Source organism: Haematobia irritans, chromosome 4 (assembly GCF_050003625.1).
Source record: "Haematobia irritans isolate KBUSLIRL chromosome 4, ASM5000362v1, whole genome shotgun sequence".
Classification (NCBI taxonomy): Eukaryota; Metazoa; Arthropoda; class Insecta; order Diptera; family Muscidae; genus Haematobia; species Haematobia irritans.
The window spans coordinates 109508148-109528168 of record NC_134400.1 but is presented as its reverse complement, the minus strand read 5'-3'; the positions used below and the strand labels follow the sequence as shown (position 1 = coordinate 109528168).

General features: G+C 32.7%; 2 protein-coding genes and 2 long non-coding RNA genes across 5 annotated transcripts; 2 read left to right on the top strand and 2 right to left on the bottom strand.

Moving 5' to 3' along the window:
• Positions 1 to 201: 201 nt before the first annotated feature.
• LOC142237040 (T-cell activation inhibitor, mitochondrial) lies at positions 202 to 10517 on the bottom strand. The gene is made up of 3 exons (XM_075308370.1): positions 10358 to 10517; positions 9734 to 10299; positions 202 to 1435 (listed from the first exon to the last, which is right to left on the bottom strand). The coding sequence occupies exons 2-3, from the start codon at positions 10265 to 10267 to the stop codon at positions 485 to 487; spliced, it is 1485 nt and encodes a 494-aa protein (XP_075164485.1). The 5' UTR covers positions 10268 to 10299; positions 10358 to 10517; the 3' UTR covers positions 202 to 484.
• A 2675-nt stretch (positions 10518 to 13192) lies between these two features.
• Positions 13193 to 13529, top strand: LOC142232931 (uncharacterized). Its single transcript, XR_012721255.1, has 2 exons — positions 13193 to 13273; positions 13341 to 13529. It is a non-coding gene; the product is annotated as an uncharacterized LOC142232931 (long non-coding RNA).
• A 1672-nt stretch (positions 13530 to 15201) lies between these two features.
• Positions 15202 to 16201, bottom strand: LOC142237233 (uncharacterized). Its single transcript, XR_012722405.1, has 3 exons — positions 15878 to 16201; positions 15708 to 15813; positions 15202 to 15642 (listed from the first exon to the last, which is right to left on the bottom strand). It is a non-coding gene; the product is annotated as an uncharacterized LOC142237233 (long non-coding RNA).
• Positions 16202 to 18119: 1918 nt separating this feature from the next.
• On the top strand, positions 18120 to 19869 carry LOC142237236 (germinal-center associated nuclear protein). 2 transcript variants are annotated; one of them, XM_075308608.1, is made up of 5 exons: positions 18120 to 18257; positions 18315 to 18488; positions 18861 to 19244; positions 19350 to 19490; positions 19548 to 19869. In XM_075308608.1, the coding sequence occupies exons 1-5, from the start codon at positions 18199 to 18201 to the stop codon at positions 19825 to 19827; spliced, it is 1038 nt and encodes a 345-aa protein (XP_075164723.1). In that variant the 5' UTR covers positions 18120 to 18198; the 3' UTR covers positions 19828 to 19869. The 2 variants fall into 2 exon arrangements, with proteins under 2 accessions (XP_075164723.1, XP_075164724.1); XM_075308609.1 differs by having other exon boundaries at positions 18126 to 18257; positions 18318 to 18488.
• The last annotated feature ends 152 nt before the right edge of the window (positions 19870 to 20021 follow it).

The window sequence follows — 20021 nt, the reverse complement described above, 5'->3', positions numbered from 1 at the left end:
TTTAACTACGATGACAGCAAAAATTCAGCAAAGTTGTTGACAGACACTTTAAAAGTTATTGTTTTTTTTTTAATTTGTTATATATTTAAACCCAAATATTGTTGACAATAATTTATGTACTAGACCAACACAAGGGAAGTAGTCAAATTTAGAGAATATCAAAGCGATGCTTGAGTGGTAAACAATAAATAAACAAATAAATAGTAAAATAAAATAAATATATTATTGAAAATTGAACATGTGATCTTTCTTAAACTATATCTTTTGTTCGTATTGCACGCAATAAATCCTATTGTTGACGCAAAAAATATAACTACAACTTATTAGAACATTATTCCTCATTTGTGAATAAACTTCAGCAAAAGGCAATACTTAATTTAAATTAAACAAATATTTAACATAGAGAAAACTTTTTTATATGTTCTCCCTTTTAATATGACCAGTCCTAATAAGCGTGAAAATAATACAAATATATTTGCAAATACTACCGCCTTGTATTAAAATCCCATGGTATACATACAATTCCATCAGTCAACACAGAATAGTAGTTTGTGATATGCAAATCAATATCTGCAAATTGAGTTTTATTACATTTCAATAAATTACTGAGAGTTTCTATCATTTTCTCTGGTGTTACTGAATCGTCTCTGGTCAGTGATTTTAATCTCATTTCTTCGATACATCTCTTGGTCAACTCACGTTCTATGAGTTTTTCTTCCTGGTATTTGGCCATACGCTCTTTTGCTATAGGCAAATTTGTACTTATAAAATCGACTAGCATGAAGCCTGGACATGTGGCTGGTGCTATTAGCTGGCCTGTGGGACTAACCATAAGTGGACCTGCTTCAGACTCAATAACAATTTCATATTCATTCAATGTGGCTGGCCATGATTTTGGGAATTTATTCAAAGTCAAATAATCACCCAAAGTTGTAGTTACTTTCATTAAGTGACCAGCATACTCCACGGCCTGTTGTTTTGGCATAAATTTTCTCCTTCCAATACGAATATTCCTTAATACCTGAGACAAAGTATTTTCATACAGTGGGATTTTCTTCAAGAAGGCATCATGTTTAGGAATGTTGCGTATGAATTCGATCCAATTGTTTAAAACATCGCCTGTAAAAAGCATTACATGTCCTTCTAGACTTATACCAGTAAATGGAGCGAATACAACGACACGTCCACGCAGATACTGAACATGATCACTATGTAGGGAAGCCAATCGTTCTAGGGTTTTCAAGCAACCACGGTAATGTTCGAAATTCCATCCACAATCATAGCGTGCATCTTTCAATCCAAGATTTTCGATTACTGTTTTTTGAAGAACTTCAACGTCTCGTTTTAATGGCTGCAAATCTTGAGCACGTTTCTTTGCTACATCCGAGTTTTCCGAAATCCATGTGTCTATAGTTTTTTTATTCTCCTCCTTGGCCTACAAAATGAAATATTTCAAATAACGTTATGATTCAAAAATTTGGCATACTTAAGCTATAAAAGATGCATTAGACATATCATACAAAACTAAATGCTCTTACTTAATGTGCACTCCTATAAATAAAATGATTTCATTCGATCGCCAATCTTTTAAAACAATCAAACCAACTGGTATTTTACGCACGTTAAAAAAATTTCATTAACCCTCTAATGCGAGCTGATTAAATTTTCAATGTTGACGACACAAAAGCAAGAGAACGAAGCAAGAAAAATTTATACCGTAAAATTCAGCATATGCTGCAAAGCCTCTTGAACAGTTTCGAATAAGTTTTCTTTTTATTTTGCCCTTTTTTGTTGTCTTAAGGTGTGTTTTAATAAAAGCTTCCTTATTAAATGAAGCCCGCCTAAAGGCGGGCTTGGGCATTAGAGGGTTAATTACTTCTTTTTTCAAAGTGGTCATCTTAAGACTGTCTTCAACAACTCTTTAATTGCCACCAATAGACTTGAGTCAATTGTTAATTGGTTTTTGATATGATGATTTGACGGGAAGCACTCTATTCTTTAATTTTATTATTCAAAAGCATAAAATGTCGGAAATAACATCAACCAGTTTAGATTTGGTTACCTTTATCACGAATTCAAACGGCCGACAAAGCCATCCCACGGCGGCGGGCTTTTAGCGCCGGATTAACCCGATGAGTCCAACTCGTCGACTAGCGGCTCCCACATCAATGATAACACAAAACACTGTTACAACGACATCACATGCTGCGCAATATATTGGCCCATTCCCGGCGAAGCGCCGTCGACACTTTGGTATTTTCTAGCGGATTGAGATCCATTTTGCGATAGAAATGAAGCGAGGAAACTTCTTTAGGAATTTTTCCCAATAATATTCGGCATTTAGTTTGACCCCACTGTCGACGAATACGAGCGGGGAGCAACCATCGGCCGTTACGGAGGCCACACCATTACCATCGGCGGCGCTTCTGATAGCCAATGTAAGGTATATATTTTCAGCTGACCTTCTTGGCGATTAAACCCGATTTCGAAATAAGAACTTTTAAAACTGCACATCCGGTCCCGAATAGAAATCAAACTGTACAATAATTATCTTCTCTAATATATCTAAAGTGTAGTCCCGTAATTTCTTCTTCGCACATCTCTCAGCCTGAAAGGATCATGCCACTATCCCCAAACACTTAAGTTCGATAAGTTATTTTTACTACACTCATAGAAAAAAGTCTGCTAAAAACAGCAGTCAATGTCTGCTGTTATATTTTTGAACTTGAGGGCCTAATGAACAACAATTTATAAAACTTTTAGGTTATAAAATTTTCCCCAAAGCATATATTTTTGCACTGTAATATACTTACAAGCTCCTAAATACGAACAGCAAACATTTTGTTTGCTGCTATGCCTCAATTCGATAAATATTCAGATTTCAGTCAAATACTATAGATATGTATTCATAAAATATTGTGTTAATTATGTTAGGATAGCTCCTAAGTTGACATTTTTATTTGTTTTAGCCAAAATAAAACATGTTTTGGTGTAATCGAGCTTAAAAAATAGCAGGAAATGTTTGCTATTTCAGCAAACAGTGACTGCTGTCCCTTTTTCAGCAGACTTTCTGCTGTTTTAGCAGACTTTTCTGCTGTCCCTACTAACAAATTTCTTTGGGTGTAACCAACTGAGATTGTAATGAGAATTAAAAGTTCAACTTTTTTCAAATCGGCTATTGAAATCGCAACTTTTGATGTGTTCTCAGCCTAAAAGGATCATCCCCACTATCCCCAAACACATAATTTTGATAAATTATTTTTTCTGACCAACTGTTGTAACTGCTTGCAGAAGGGTTACCAAAAGTCCACTTCGTCTCGTGTCTCAACATTTCAACTACACTGGCAGAGATTTGAAGTAGCCATGAGGACAGATCAATAAATGCTTTACAAAATTGTTTATATGTAACATATATCGTTGATCCAAATATTGAAATTGTTCGTTTTCAAATTTGATACATCATATGTTTTTTCCATATTTTTCAAGAGAACAAGGCATTAGTTATAGCAGGCGAGATATACCCATATTCTGATTTACCAATTAGCAAAAAACAAAACGCAATGTTTGATATTGGCCCTTTTTTTCTTTAAATTACACTAGTTTACAAAATATTTTTTTTTCATTTACATTTGATGAGACGTGACTTTTCTTATGTATTTTGATCTGCTGAAAATGACAAAGTTATAAGCAATTGAGTGAACAAATCCGATGTCAAATCATGCAAATACGAGCCACTCACCCACACAAAAATGCATTTCTGGGTGGCCGAGTGGAATTATTGTGTAGGTGAGTTGCTCATACTTGCATGATTTGACATCGGATTTGTTCACTCAATTGCTTATAACTTTTTCATCTTTCGGTCGTTTTTCTTCTAGTTGTTCTTATTACTTACGTTAGAGTATCATCTTGAAGAGAAACATTTTTTTCTTCAATGGTTTGAATTCTGTAAATTCTATCATCTTTTTTAAGTAATTCTTGCACGGTAAGATTTCCAGCACCAATTTGGTTGAGGCTGTTGATTAATAGATTTCGCCGTTGGTAGCTTACCAGAGGGCATGTGAATGTCAGGTGGTCGATGGATTGCACTGCTCCACAATCACATCTGTTTGTATCAATCATATTTACCTTGAAAATGTGTTGTCTAGTCCTTATACGTGAAAACCGCAGTCTGCATACCATGGTTATAACCTTTCGAGGTAGACGTTTCCCCTTGAACCAAGGGCTTGTGCTTACCTTGGGGGAAAGCTGGTGTAGGTGGCGACCAAAAATGCTTGAATCCCATCTGTCCTGCCAGGCTAGGATAGCTTTTTCTTTGTCAGATTGCTTAAGGTCTGTATACGGTATAGCTTGATATTGGCGTGTGCCCGTATGGTTAACTGCTACAGAATCTACATACATGTTACCATCTATTCCGGAATGTCCGGGTACCCACAAAAATTCAATACTAAATGCAGCATTATGGAGCTCATTCTTAATTGTTGCAATATATATGTGTGTTCTCCCATGTATGTAGCTTCCGATGGCCTGTAGTACTGATTTGCTGTCCGATACAATTAAGTATCTGTCTCTTCCATTGACACCGATGAAACAGAGCGCTTCCAAAACGACATGAGCCTCCGCAGTAAAAATTGTACATGTTTGATTCAGCGTGAAGCTTGCTTCCATATCTACGTCCGGTATCCAAAATGCATTTTTTCGAATTCAGCAGAACAAAATACATAAGAAAAGTCATTCTCTCATCCAATGTACATTTTCAGTGTAAACTACACACAAAAACTGTTTTCTGATTCAATCACGAAATTAATTGATCCAATTAATTTTTTAATTGAAATGTCTTCAATCACAGAAATGGTACTATCAATTAAACAATTAATTGAAAAATTAATTGGTCCAATTAAAATATTGATTGTTACTATTAATTTTTGTGATTGATTTTTGTTTCAATTAAAAAAATTGCCGAATCAATTAAATTTTTAATTGAATATTTTTTAAATCTCAATTAAGATTTTAGTTGGAAATTTTTTCGAGAAATTTTTTTCTGTGTAGTGTTATATTTCTGATTAAATTTCTTAGCCAACCGAATCTCGCTTTCAAATTTGTTATAATTACAATTCTTTGCAGTTTTAGTTATTTTGTGCTTTTTGAAACCTTAACAGAGGATTATACACATGGTATTATTATTGGTATTGTTCAAATTCTATACAAGAGTGTTTTTAGGACAATTCTAATAATCACCCAGATTCCTTGAAATGTATATAACTCTCATACATATGTGTCATCCCAAGCATGATAAAACAAATAGGTAGCGTCTGCGAAGTAAGCAAATACAAACGGAATTTTCAGTTGTAATTTTTCATTTCATTTCATTTCATTTATTTATTGCAATATTAGACACCGTGGCAAAATAATTTGAGTATTTCTAGAAGATCTAGAAAAAACAAACTGCTTCCTTAACAACGGCGGTAAATTCGAAGTAATTAATTTACGGAAGCATTGCAATACACGAAGGTCAATATAAGTTTGGAAACGACATCCCAGAAATTTTACAACATATTCAGAAATATGATCAGAGCACCGTAGACGGTAAACATAGCGAACAATCATATGTACAATCCTCTCAATCCTGCGCAAATTTATCCCTATAGTGCCGGACCATACCTCAAGACAATAATTAATCTGCGACATCAAGCAAGCAAAAGAAAACAACTTTAGATAAAACGGAATTCACATGCGATGAGTAGTCCAAATGGGTATTCAAAATAACCCCAAGACATTTCATTTCACCTACAAATTCAATCAACGTACCATTTATCCTAATACAAATATCATGAGTATGTGGTGAACCAAACAACATCCCCTTAGTCTTATCCGCATTAATGACTAGTCTACTATCACCAAGCCATTCACCAATAGATGAAAGTGTAGAGTTGACTACTGTCTCTAAAGCTTGAATCGAAGTACCACTGAAAAAAAGATGACAGTCATCTGCATATAAAAATTTCTCACAATTCTCAACTTGTGCAGCACTACCAATTCCATTGATATACATAATGAACATCAGTGGTCCCAAAACAGAACCCTGAGGAACTCCACAGAGAACTGGCAATACATTCGACTGTAGACCGTTATAGCAAACAAATTGACTCCTGTCCTCGAGGTAAGACATTATAAGCCTGCAAGCACTATTCGAAAAACGAAAAAGATTTTTCAACCTTTCGATAAGTATTACGTGATCAATCCTATCAAATGCTTTGGATAGATCTAGTCCAATAAGTATACCCTTTCGGCCGCTATCTACGTTCTTCCTAATGACATCAGTCAAATGTATAAGGTGGGTAGATGTACTATACCCAGGTCTGAAGCCATACTGGAAATCAACTAACATATTGTTCTCCCTAATAAAATTATAAATATTGTCATGCATGATGGAGAATTTAAAATACAAAATTATTCAATTATAAGATGCGATAGCAATTCCCGGCACACTGGAGGAGTTTGTTTCTATATAAGAAATAACTGGCAAGCGAAGATTGTAGATTGTACATCTATTGATAAAATCGTATGGTGGTTAAAGATTGAAATACGCAGTGGCAGAGAAGTATTTTTATTAGCTGGATTATACCGATCCCCCTCTTTTACTCCTTCAGGAGAATTCACAAACTTTTTTGAGAATGAAATAGACAAACTTTCAGGCCAAGACAAATGCTTAATAATGGGAGATTTCAATGTTAACTGGCTTGAGAATAGCTGTAAAAAGAAGCAGCTAGAAGAAATAATAGAAGATAACTATTTTAAGCAAATTGTAATACAGCCTACGAGGATAACACAAAATTCATCTACCTTGATAGACTATGTTATCAGTAATTTTGAAGGAATTCAAACGTCTACAAATGATTATATGAAAATTAGCGACCACGAGGCACTGGAAATTCTTATTAGAAGGAAAAGCATAGAAACATCTAGTACAAAGGAAGTAAGATCTTTGCATTTCAACAACGTTCTCTTTCGAAACATATTAAATGATGTAGTAGATTTTGGTTCATCAGTAAATGAAATCACAGAAAATTTTGTGAGTAAAATAAATAATGCATTGAGTTCAATGATGATCTGTAAAAAGGTGCATATAACAAATACCCCGCCAAACCCATGGTACAACAACAATCTTAAAGCAATGAAACACAAAAAGATACAGTTATATAATATAGCGATTTGGAGCAATAATGAGGATGATTGGAAGAAGTATAGACACATCAGAAATAATTATGGCAAAGAAATAAAAAAAGCGAAAGCCAATTTCATTAACAACAAAATTAAAGGTTGTTTAGACCAAAAATCCATGTGGAGGACAATAAAAAGTTTAGTTTTAAAAAAGGAGGATACCCAAATAAAACAAATAAATTTGAAAGGCCTTGTTGTGTCTGGAGATAAGGATATTGCAGAAGGGCTAAATTCGTTTTTTATAGACAGCATTTATGACGTCGTAAACAGTATACCTTTTGAAACATATGAAAACTTGATAGTACAAAACGCTCAGTCTTATTTCAAATTCAGAATGATAGATCTAAATGAGTTAAGGGAGACTATGAGAGCGATGAATGGCAAGAAAGATCAATATTTTGTGACAACTAAAATGCTGCTGGATAACTTTGACATTGTTGGGCAAATTCTGCACAAAATTGTTGTGGAATCTTTAGAAACCGGAATATTTCCAGATGTCCTGAAGGAATCATACATTATACCCATACAGAAAATTAAAAATACGACAAATGCTAATGAGATAAGACCGATAAACATGCTGCCTATATTAAGCAAAATAATAGAAAAAATTGTACATACACAGTTATATACACACTTTGAAACTAATAATTTTCTTATTGAAACCCAATCAGGATTTAGGCAGAACCATAGTTGCGAAGCACTATTAAATCTCGTTGTAACCCAATGGAAATCAGAAATTAATGCAAAAAACTGTGTTGCAGCTGTTTTTCTAGATCTAAAACGCGCTTTTGAAACGGTAAATAGAGAAATACTTTTGATGAAATTGAATAGATATGGAGTTAAAGGAAAAGAACTGAAATGGTTTGAAAGCTACCTGAGTAATAGAAGGCAAAGGACAAAGTGTGGCTTACATATATCGTCAAAAATTGGAGTTGAAATTGGGGTGCCACAAGGAGCAGTATTGGGGACTTTACTGTTTTTAATATATGTCAATGACATTAAACAAATATTGCATAAAGCAAAAGTTTGTCTGTTTGCGGATGATGCTCTTATTTATACCCATGGATCTAATATAGAGGAGTGTATAAGAGATTTAAATCAAGATTTGAAAAATGTGGAGATATACCTGCGAATGAATAGGCTAAAACTAAATATAAGCAAAACAAAAGCAATGATTTTGAATGGGCCAACATTTAACCACATATACATACAAGATGAAATAGTGGAGCAAGTGGAGGAAATAAAGTACTTAGGTGTTATAATTGACAGAAACCTTAAATTTGATACTCATTTCAACTACATATGTTCGAAAATTTCAAAGAAAATAGCATTTTTAAGAAGAATTCGATCTCAACTGCCTACAGAAACTGCTATAAACATATACAATACAACGATAAAACCACATTTTGAATACTGCTCTACATTATTATTTCTTGGAAACCAATCTGTAAAAAATAGACTTCAAAAATTGCAAAATAAAGGAATGCGTTGCATATTGAGATGTCACAGATTAACTCATATATCTACAATGCTGGATACTTTGCGGTGGCTATCAATAAACCAGAGGCTTGTAATGAATGCTTTAATATTTATCTTCAAAATTAAAAATGGAATGTTGCCCATGTATTTGGAGAACTACATAACATATGTATCAGATGTACAACCGTACAGTTTAAGAAACACAAATAACTTCAGATTGCATTTTAGTACAACTAGTTTCTATCAAAATTTACTTTTATATAACGGTCTTAAATTGTTCAATGAAATGCCAGATGATTTAAAAAACATTGATAATTATTTTCTTTTTAAAAGTAGATTAATTTCATATGTAAAACTGAGATTTTAATGTAATTTAATCTATTTTTGTATAAAAAAAGAAAGTGTAAATAATAACTATATAAGTTAAATAAAAAAAAAAAAAAAAAAAAAAAAAAAAAAAAAAAAAAAAAAAAATGTGATCAACAATAGAATCGTAGAATATTCCACAATTAATTCTTTTCTCCCAACCAAACTCGAAACAAGGACTATTATTTGGGCGTTATGTATTATTCGTTTCTGGTTAAAGACCAATGGTTTTTGCATCACCATAATGCACCGTCCCATACTGCACTCGGCCTTTGTGACATTTTCGCCAATAATTCAATCAATATCATTTCTAGTGACTTCGGGCCAACTCAAAACAAACACTCAGGGAATCAATTGAAAAGATAAAAGTTGAATCGAATAAGTCGCAGATGGCCATGTTTTGAAGATTGAAAAAAGAAATGTGGCCGATGTGTATTTTATCGGGAGTGGGCGAAATTGATGAACAAGAATAAGCAATGACTTATCATTTCACAAACAACTCACTTTACTTTTTGCCCACACCAGTACATAAACAACACGACCTCAAGGAAGCAAATTTCACTAAAATTTTACACGTTGTCTTCGTTTTGGTAACACTCATCGTGGCTTTTTGTATATTTGTACTTTCCCTGTATAAAAACTGATGAAACAAATTTTATTTTTGACTTACCTTGTAATATGCATATTCAAAGCCAGAGAATTCCGATCCATAACGGTAGTCTTGTCCTGGTTGAAACCCTGTCGTATCGGCTCTATTTTTATACCCACTATTAGGTTTAGATTCTGGGGTACCTTTAAGACTTTTTATATAATCCGTAGGTAAATTGCACAATTCCAAAAGTTTCGTTATAATCGTTTTGGCATCTCTTGATTGATTGTCTAACGTTATTTTAATCAGCTTAAAAGTATTCCTATCCTCCGCGTTTTCATCTCGTATATAGAACTTTAACACTTTGGTATCTCGTAGTGCTTGGTATTTATTCTCTTGTATCATTTGCATATGTGAACTTAATTGTTTCAGAGAATCTTCATTAACAGCGCGTTGTTCCGGATGTTGTCCAAAAAGATCAGGATGTACTGCGAAATAAAATGGCCTTAGAGCAGAAGCCAATTCTGTACTAATATACCGGACGATGTGAAGATTCGTATTGGTAGTTAGTAACGAACGGTGTTTTAAACCTGCAAATATATTTCGCAGCAGCATCCCTCCTGATAGCTGATAAAAGGTAACACTTCCTGTTGAATTATATAATATTCTATTATAACGTTGTCCAGTGAATTAAGAACCACACACCTCCGGTGTAATTTGCAATCAGTGATTTGTTAGCATTTATCCTCTCTATTTCTAGGTAATAACCAATTTTTATACACAATTTATCAAAATAAAATAATACATAGTAAACCACACAGATGCATAAAGCGCACTAGACAATCAGCTTATTTACATTTTGCACAACAAATACAACCAAATACAAACTCATATGTTGGAAATACTTACATGTCATTACAACTATAAGTAGGAATCGCAAACAGGTGATCGCATGAGGGCCGTTCGAAAAAAAAACAACCCAATACAATCATTGGAAAAATGGTTGTATTCAACACGATTTCAAGCCTTTCTTTAAAAAATGAGCATAAGATTCAATTTGATAACTTGTAGAGAAAATCGCAGACATTCATTGCCTACATTTTTTGAATTTGACGGCCCTACTGAGAATCCGAACTTTGAAATGCTGCGTGGGTGATGCTTCACTAGCTGTAATAAGATTTTTTTTGTAGTAATTGTGTTATACGGTGTTCTCACCAAGCATGTTTTGGAGTTTGAAATCGTTTCCCTTTATAAGCACTTCAAAACGAGTCGTTTTCGCCATACTAAAAAACAAGTTCAAAACACAAGTTTTCCTCCAAAACATGTCAATTTTAGAATGTGAACCCACCTAATTTGGAATATACCCCGAATAAAACACCCTATTCAAAATATATGTCAAAATATTGAAATAAGTTTCATAGAAAAAAAGAATAAACAAAGGCTTTTAAGAATATGTACATGCGAAAATAACATAAAAAATTTTTCCCTTTGCGCTCGCAGTAATTATTTGGACATAGGTTGCATATATGTGAATTTCGAGTAAATGTGAATTTTTAGTTTCCATGGTAACTGTCAAACTAAAATATCTCAACCCGGTGTGAACGGTGAAATGTTTTGGAAAAACGAATGAGGAAAACGAGTCGGTGGGAACATAGCATTAGGGCGTTTTCGTTTTGGAAAAAATATGTTGCCTTTGTGTTACACTATTTTTTCCCTCATTGTTTTTTCGCCCAAATGATAGTGTCATTTGAAAGTTATTGTTAATTCATAGTATTGTGAGGTATACAGGACCCAAAAGCTATGACAATATCAATGAAATCAATTTCGAGAATGTTGCACCTTTTTCCCCAATCGAAATCGTCATGATATATCATGTACCTCTGAGGTAGAAATTCAGCGAAAATTGCGCAATATCAGGTAGGATGAATTATAAATAAATAAAAATAAAGGAAAACATCTCAAGCTTGACAAAAATCTATATATATTCAATTAGTCATATATATGTTATAAATAGAAGAACTTTTACATTTTTATTCAAATTGATAAACATATAAACAATTGTGTTTTACTTGACCACAATGAATCTTTTAAAACTATCTTAAAATGCACTTTGTCTAATAGTTTGAATCGAGTTGGACAAACTTATTTTAAGGTTGGTACTATCTTCAGTTTTCGAGTTGAAAATTACTTCCCTGCCAGCATTTCAAAGTTCCATTTCAACCCCTGCCAGCATTTCAAAGTTCCATTTCATCCTCATCGCTACCACAGACTCGTAAATGTCACCACAACCATCGCGAACTGTGATTGGGGAAGCATATCAAAAAGTACAAAATGTACATGAAAGTATTTTGCCATCACTACTGTTAGAAGAGCCATTTTATTTTTTGTGAAACGCCAAGCGCAACCAGCTTGTTATATTTTATTTAAATAAAAACGAAAATAAAGTTCTGAAAACATAGATATTACGCTTAAAATTGTGAAAGGTATATGGTGAACAATTTTCGACTTTCCAAATAGAATAAAGTGATCGTTTTTCAAATATTTTTCCAGACACGCTGTCTCCATCGAAAATAAACAAACTGGCTGATAGACGCTGCAACATGTAACTTGCTACTTAAAACTCAACATCATTCTTTTATTAATGCAAAAAATTATGTTGAATGTGATGAGATAAACCGAAAAATGTTATATTTATAAGAAATTATAAATGTTTAATCAAATCAATAAACATCTACACAATCGTGTTTTACTTAACCACAATGATTCTTCTACAATTACCTTAAAATGCACTTTTTCTGATAGTTTGCAGGGGTTCTTATTGGCGTCCTTCGAAATTGATCTAAATAGGCACCTAATAATTGCACTGATGAGAAACTTTTTCGTAGTAACTTGGCGTGGTACAACTTCTCAATAGTGACGGCGCTTTTCCGACGAGTTTTTGATGTCGTATATGATTGTTTTCGACGTAGTGGGGATTCTCAGAAGCGCCCCCAAATTCAAAAAATGTTGGCAGGGTCCTCATCGCTACCACAGACTCGTAAGTGACACTGCAACAATCGCCAAATGTGATAGTATTTTCCCATCACTATTAGCATGAAAGTATTTTGCCATCACTATTGTTACAAGAGCCATTTTATATTTTGTGAAACACCAAGCACAACTAGCTTATTATAATTTATTTAAATAAAAATGATAATGAAGTGCTGAAAACATAGTTATTTCGCTTAAAATTGTGAAAGGTATATTGGTGAACAATTTTTGACTTTCCAAATGGAATAAAGTGATAGTTTTTCAAATATTTTTCCAGACACGCTGCATCCATTGAGAATAAAAGCACTGGCTGATAGACGCTACAACATCCCTGCCAGCATTTCAAAGTTCCATTTCATTCTCATCGCTACCACAGACTCGTAAATGTCACCACAACCATCGCGAACTGTGATGGGGGAAGCATATCAAAAAGTACAAAATGTACATGAAAGTATTTTGACATCACTACTGTTAGAAGAGCCATTTTATATTTTGTGAAACGCCTAGCGCAACCAGCTTGTTATATTTTATTTAAATAAAAACGAAAATAAAATTCTGAAAACATAGATATTACGCTTAAAATTGTGAAAGGTATATGGTGAACAATTTTCGACTTTCCAAATATAATAAAGTGATCGTTTTTCAAATATTTTTCCAGGCACGCTGTCTCCATCGAAAATAAACAAACTGGCTGATAGACGCTGCAATATGTAACTTGCTACTTAAAACTCAACATCATTATTTTATTAATGCAAAAAATTATGTTAAATGTGATGAGATAAACCGAAAAATGTTATATTTATAAGAAATTATAAATGTTTAATCAAATCAATAAACATCTACACAATTGTGTTTACTTGACCACAATGATTCTTCTACAATTACCTTAAAATGCACTTTTTCTGATAGTTTGCAGGGGTTCTTATTGGCGTCCTTCGAAATTGATCTAAATAGGCACCTAATAATTGCACTGATGAGAAACTTTTTCGTAGTAACTTGGCGTGGTACAACTTCTCAATAGTGACGGCGCTTTTCCAACGAGTTTTTGATGTCGTATATGATTGTTTTCGACGTCGTGGGGATTCTCAGAAGCGCCCCCAAATTCAAAAAATGTTGGCAGGGATGTAACTTGTAACTCAACATCAATCTTTTATTAATGCATAAAAATATGTTAAATGTGACGTGATAGTCGTATAAATGTTAAATGTTTAATAAAATTAATAAACATCTAAACAATCGTGTTTTACTTGACCGCAATGATTCTTTTACAACTATAGGTGAGTATTAAGTTCGAGTTTAGCCGCTAAATTTCACTAAAGGCCGGTACTCTGTTCGGTTTTCGCGTTGAAACTCCATACAAAATTAAAAAATGCGAAAAATGCGAAAAACTAGCGAAATTTTTCCATTTGTGGTACTTTGTTTTTTTCGAGTTAAAAAACTGACGTTTATAGCATGGCGCCATTTGCAATGTGAATTAAGAAATAATTTATTTATTAAAACTATTTGTGTGGGTTTATAACACAAACACGGATTATATTTTTATTCCGAAACTATACAAAGGATCAAAGGAGCAGCAGATCAATTGCCCAAGGAAAATAAAATGTTAATTTTGTAATAACAAACAGCAACCACCAAATTAATTCAATATCGCTCCCTGTAAAATAGCGCTCCAAGTTACCTAAATAAACACCGCTTTCTATGTGCGAAATAATGGTTTCTATAAAAATTTTTCGCAAGAATGAACATAGTACCGGCCTTAAAGTGAAAACTAAATCAGTAAAAAAAGCCATAAAATTATACATATTTTTTTCAGATTTCATTATAACTTAATGGGGAATATCCCAAAGCAAATTTTCACAAAGTTTGTATTTCTTAAAATGGATTATTAAAGAAAATTAATCGTGAAAATATGACGATTTTAACGGCTAAAGGTGGGTATTAAGTTCGAGTTTAGCCGCTAAAATCGTAATTTTTTCACAATTACTTTTCTTTAATAATCCATTTTAATGAATACAAACTTTGTGAAAATTTGCTTTGGGATATTCCCTGTCAAGTTATAATGAAGTCTGCAACAAATATGTATAATTTTATTACTTTTTTTACTGATTTCCCAATAAACACAAACGTTTGAAAAATGCTAAATTTCAACAATTTTTCAAACATTTTTTCAAAGGATTAGGGTAATATTCAAGTTGAGAAATTGTTGAGAAAATCGCGTTCTCAACAAAAAACAGACATTACCCTCAACAGTGAAATTCAACACATTAGCAATAATATCTCAAGTGTTATCCTCAAATTGAAATGCATCGCTACTCAATAATTTGTCAAACAATTTTCGATGCGAGTCAAATTCAAAATTAACATCGTTGCAAATACTTTTCAACCTAAATTTGTATGAATGATATACTCACTTCAAATTGAAAGTCAAAGCCAAAATTCTATGCATTTTGTATAACTTATTCATTTTCATCAAAATAAAATATATAATAATACACTACATAATACACTACAATACCAATTGATAAATAATAATCTTATTAAACATATCAACATTTAAGAACAAAAAAAAAAAAAACAAACAACAAAACTTTAAATATCTTAAACATTATTAGTAAACACTTTTGCATTGATAATTCGACTTCCTTCCTTTTGGTGTCATAAAACAGCATTAAAATATATTAACATGCGGGCAATTTGAAATTTGGACCGCGTGTTAGAATTGATTTCCAGCAGAAGGAATTCACAAAATATCCATTCTAAACTGATAATAGCATATGAATTAATGTGATGCACATTTTCATCCAGAAGTTGTTGATTTCAACAATTTGTTGTTTTTAACAATTTTAATTGGTTGCACTTGTAATGTTTCTGGAAACTTTTTCTTGTCGATAAGCCACTCATTTTTCATTGGTCAGCTTCTTAATGTTTGCAAGAATGTAGCATCCAAAGATTTTAGTTTTCTGCAAAGAGATTTAAATTTAGTGACTTCTCTAAAGTGTTGATTTAATTTTTCATATTGACGTACCAATTATTATAAACTATTTGAAGCAGTTCCAGTTAATTGTCCACCATTTTTTCATCAGTCAGCTTTTTAATGTTTTCAAGAACGTAGAATCCATAATTTTAGTTTTCTGCAAAGAGATATACATTTAGTGACTTCCTTAAAGTTTTATTTAATTTTTTATTTTCACTTACCTATTTTTATAAACTATTTGGTTATTTGTCTAAAATTTTCCATTTTTTAATTTCTTGCAATTGACCACGAACTTCGTTGCACAAATAAGTATTGAAAACCACATGGTTTTTTCGTTGCATTTTAGGGTAGTGTTTTGTCAAAGTTTTCTCATATTATCTTCAACACCTTTTCAAAGATTTCGTCAACATTTTGGCAAATTGGAAGTAATTCGCAAACAATTTGAAGATGTATTGAAGATGAGCTATTTCAAGTCAAGTTGAATTTATGTTGAAAATTATATTTACCCTCAAACTGAAAAGTTGTTGCATTTGAAAAACGCTCATCCTGTGTTTATTGGGTTAGTTTTCACTTTAGTGAAAATTAGCGGCTAAACTCGAACTTAATACCCACCTTAAAGGTGGATATTAAGTTGGAGTTTAGCCGCTAAAAACATAATTTTTTCACGATTACTTTTCTTTAATAATCCATTTTAAGGAATACAAACTTTGTGAAAATTTGCTTTGGGCTTTTCCCCATCAAGTTATAATAAAATTTGCAACAAATATGTATAATTTCATGCATTTTTCTTACTGATTTAGTTTTCACTTTAGCGATTTTAGCGGCTAAACTCGAACTTAATACCCACCTTAAACTCGAACTTAATACCCACCTTATCTTAAAATGCACTTTGTCTGATTGTTTGAAGGGGCTCTTATTGGCGTCCTTCTATATGTATCCAGAAGGGCACCTAATAATTGCACTCATGCGAGACTTTTTTGTAGTAACTTGGCGTGGTGCAACTTCTCAATAGTGACGGCGCTTTTCCGAGGAGTTTTGGATATCGTATACGACTGTAGTAGGGATTCTCAGAAGCGCCCCCAAATTCAAAAAATGTTGGCAGGGTTTATTCTCGCGAGTACTTTTACTGAAATAACAAAAATTATAAATGAAAATAAGCTTATTCCTGTAAAGTCTTACCGAAATCTAAAGGAGCAAGAAACTACTCATCAATTAAGTTCATTTATCTGTTTTATATTGAACTGTTTTAATAAAGTAACCGCGTAAATGTTAACGCGAAAAGCGAACATAGTACTGACCTTTAGTGGTAACGATACGTTTTCGTTCGCTTTGATTTCCGTGTCACTTGTCGTTTAAAGACCGATACTATGTTCGGTTTTCGCGTTGAAAATTTCGCGGTTACTTTCTTCATATAGTTTGATTCAAAGCAAATAATTTTTCCACTAAAGTGAAAACTAAATCAGTTAAAGGCATAAAATTATACACATTTGTAGCAGATTTCATTATAACTTGATGGGGAATAGCCCAAAGCAAATTTTCATAAAGTTTGTATTCCTTAAAATGGATTATTAAAGAAAAGTAATCGTGAAAAAAATACGATTTAAAGCCTAGTACTAAGATAACGTTTTCGCACGAAAAACTGTTATACTCCATATAAAAAACGTTAGCGCGGAATAAATGCGAAATCTTTGTTTTCAGCATTTTCAAACACATATTTATACAACCCTGGATTTTTCGCACGAAAAAATAGGCAGGTATATTATTTCGCATAAATAAGTTAACATCCCTGGGCTTGAGACCCTATTTACGGAGATAAATGAAGATATTCGTTTTTCGCAAAAACGAACTTAGTACTAGGCATTAGAGGCTAAACTCGAACTTAATACTTAATCTATTTTAAGGAATATTCACCTTAAATGTGTGTACATCATTTTCGCGATTACTTTTCCTGAAATAATCAAAATTGTAAATTAAAACAAACATATTCCCGTAAAGTCATGCTGAAATCTAGAGAAACAAGAAACTGTGTATCAATTGAGTTAATTTATCTGCTTTGTATTGAACAGTTTTAATAAAGTAACCATAGTACTTACCTTAAAGCAGATAAATTAACTCAAGTGATGCGCTATTTCTTGTTCCTCTAGATTTTGGCAAGCCTTTACAGGAATATGTTTGTTTTCATTTATAACTTTGATTATTTCAGGAGAAGTAATCGCGAAAATATAGTGATTTTCAACTCGAAAACCGAACATAGTACCCACCTTTGTATGGAAAAGTTTTAAGTAAAGGGCAGTAATATGTTCGCTTTTCGCGTTGAAATTTTCGTGCTTACTTTATTAAAATAGTGCGAATAAAAATTCACAACTCGGGTTAAAATATTAATTACAAAATATATAACGTCTGAAGGGTACATTACTGGGGTTATTGGTCTATTGTGAATAATAAACGCTGCATTGGTTTGGTATACAAGTTGACCATATGTTCATTGTGAATAAACAATTTAGCTCCTATTTACTTGACAACCCATACAAAAGGAATTATTATGCCGAATTTTGTAAAGGGGGTATGTGAGGATATGTGCCCTGATAAAGAGTCAAAACTGTGAGTACACCACTTAATATTGCACAATATTCTAAATATTTTTTGAAATAATATTAGAAGGATACGGGAGAAACTTCTGCATTATTTTGAACTTAAGGATGGCCAAAAACATGTTCCAGGAATTCTGGTTAAATGCTTTTCTAGATCAGCAGCAGACAAGAAAATCGATAGGCCTGAGGATCTCAGATCAGAGAGATGTCTACAAAGATGCGTGGAATATTTGTTGAAGGAGTAAGTCACAGTGGCAAAATTTTAAACAAGTTCCATTGTATTTAAAAAAGAAAACAATAATGTCCACATAATTATATATAGTTTGGATAGTTAAAAAACATTTGAAAATAAAGATCCAAGTATATATTTATATTTGTTTACGCAAATATTGTAAATTGTTCATAGAATAATTACATGCACTTGGATTATAATTCGTAGTCAAATGTTGAAATTTGCAAGTTTATCTATTTACGTTAAATAATATACTAATAATAAACTTCAAAAGCAAAGGTGAAACATCATTGCTTTTGATGTTACTATCAATCAATAATTCCATAGATGGTGCCGTCAATGGGTCTCCAATATTTTTTATTGCCAATCCATTTTTTGCAGAGTTATTACGGATAAGCGGAAGCCCTTTAACATCGTTTACGACTTTGTTTTCGATCGGTTGCGTGCTGTTCGCCAAGAGATTGTCGTGCAACATTACGATGCTCGCCAAACAATACGACTTTTGGAACCGATGATTATGTTCTTCAGTTATAGCCGTTACAAACTATGCGAAGAAGCGATCGATAATTTCGATCCGAAAATCTGCGAACAGCACTTGCAGGAGTGCCTAAAACGAGCTCTTGTATGTTATGATGAAATAAGGTTAACTGAAATGAATCTTTTGCAAGTACGCAGGCGAATTTTCATCGAAGCCCTTTACCAAATTTTCAACTTAGGTTGTGTTGAGTCCATTAAACGTTGTTTAACTTTAGAAGAGGATATAAGGTAATTACTTTATACTTAAAGCATATTACTTTTTGAACTTTTTCCAATAGCATGCTTTTAATAGACTATGAAGGCTTATTTATTTGCAAATAAATGTTTTTTTAGATCAAATCACCTGTTGGCGTCAACCTTTCGAGTTTCTCTGAGTTATATGCAAGGAAATTACTTCAGGGTGTTAAATGGTTTACAAAGTCTTCCCCATATATTATGTGCAATTGGTTCATTAAAATTACCCACGATTAGAAGGTACGACATAGTTTTAATATTCCTGGGGATATTCATTAATATTATCTCTCTTTACAGGCAACTTTACAATATGTTTTCACATGCATATAACAGCAAACAATTAATGGTTCCTGTGGATTTCGTCTTGCGTATGACCATCCACGGCAATAAATTTGAATTATTGGATGATTGTAAATATTACAATATTAAAGTCAGCGATGACAAACAAATGGTACAATTTCATAAAACAGATTTTAATCAAGACGTAGCTATATTAAAATGTAGGCATGAGAAATATGTCGATAGTAAATTAGAAAATATTTATTTACCTGAAATTTTATTATTGAAAAAAATTTAATATTACAGAAGCTAAAAAATATACAATTATGTACACATTTAATTGCAAGTGTTTCATTTTGTATACACATAGAACATCATTTTCGTCTCTGTTCACGAATATAGAAAGGTTGTGGCTGCTTCTCAGAAAACATTTTGTTGAGTGTGCAGATTTTTTGCAGTGCCTACTAAAAAATTGCAAAGCGAAACTTTTCA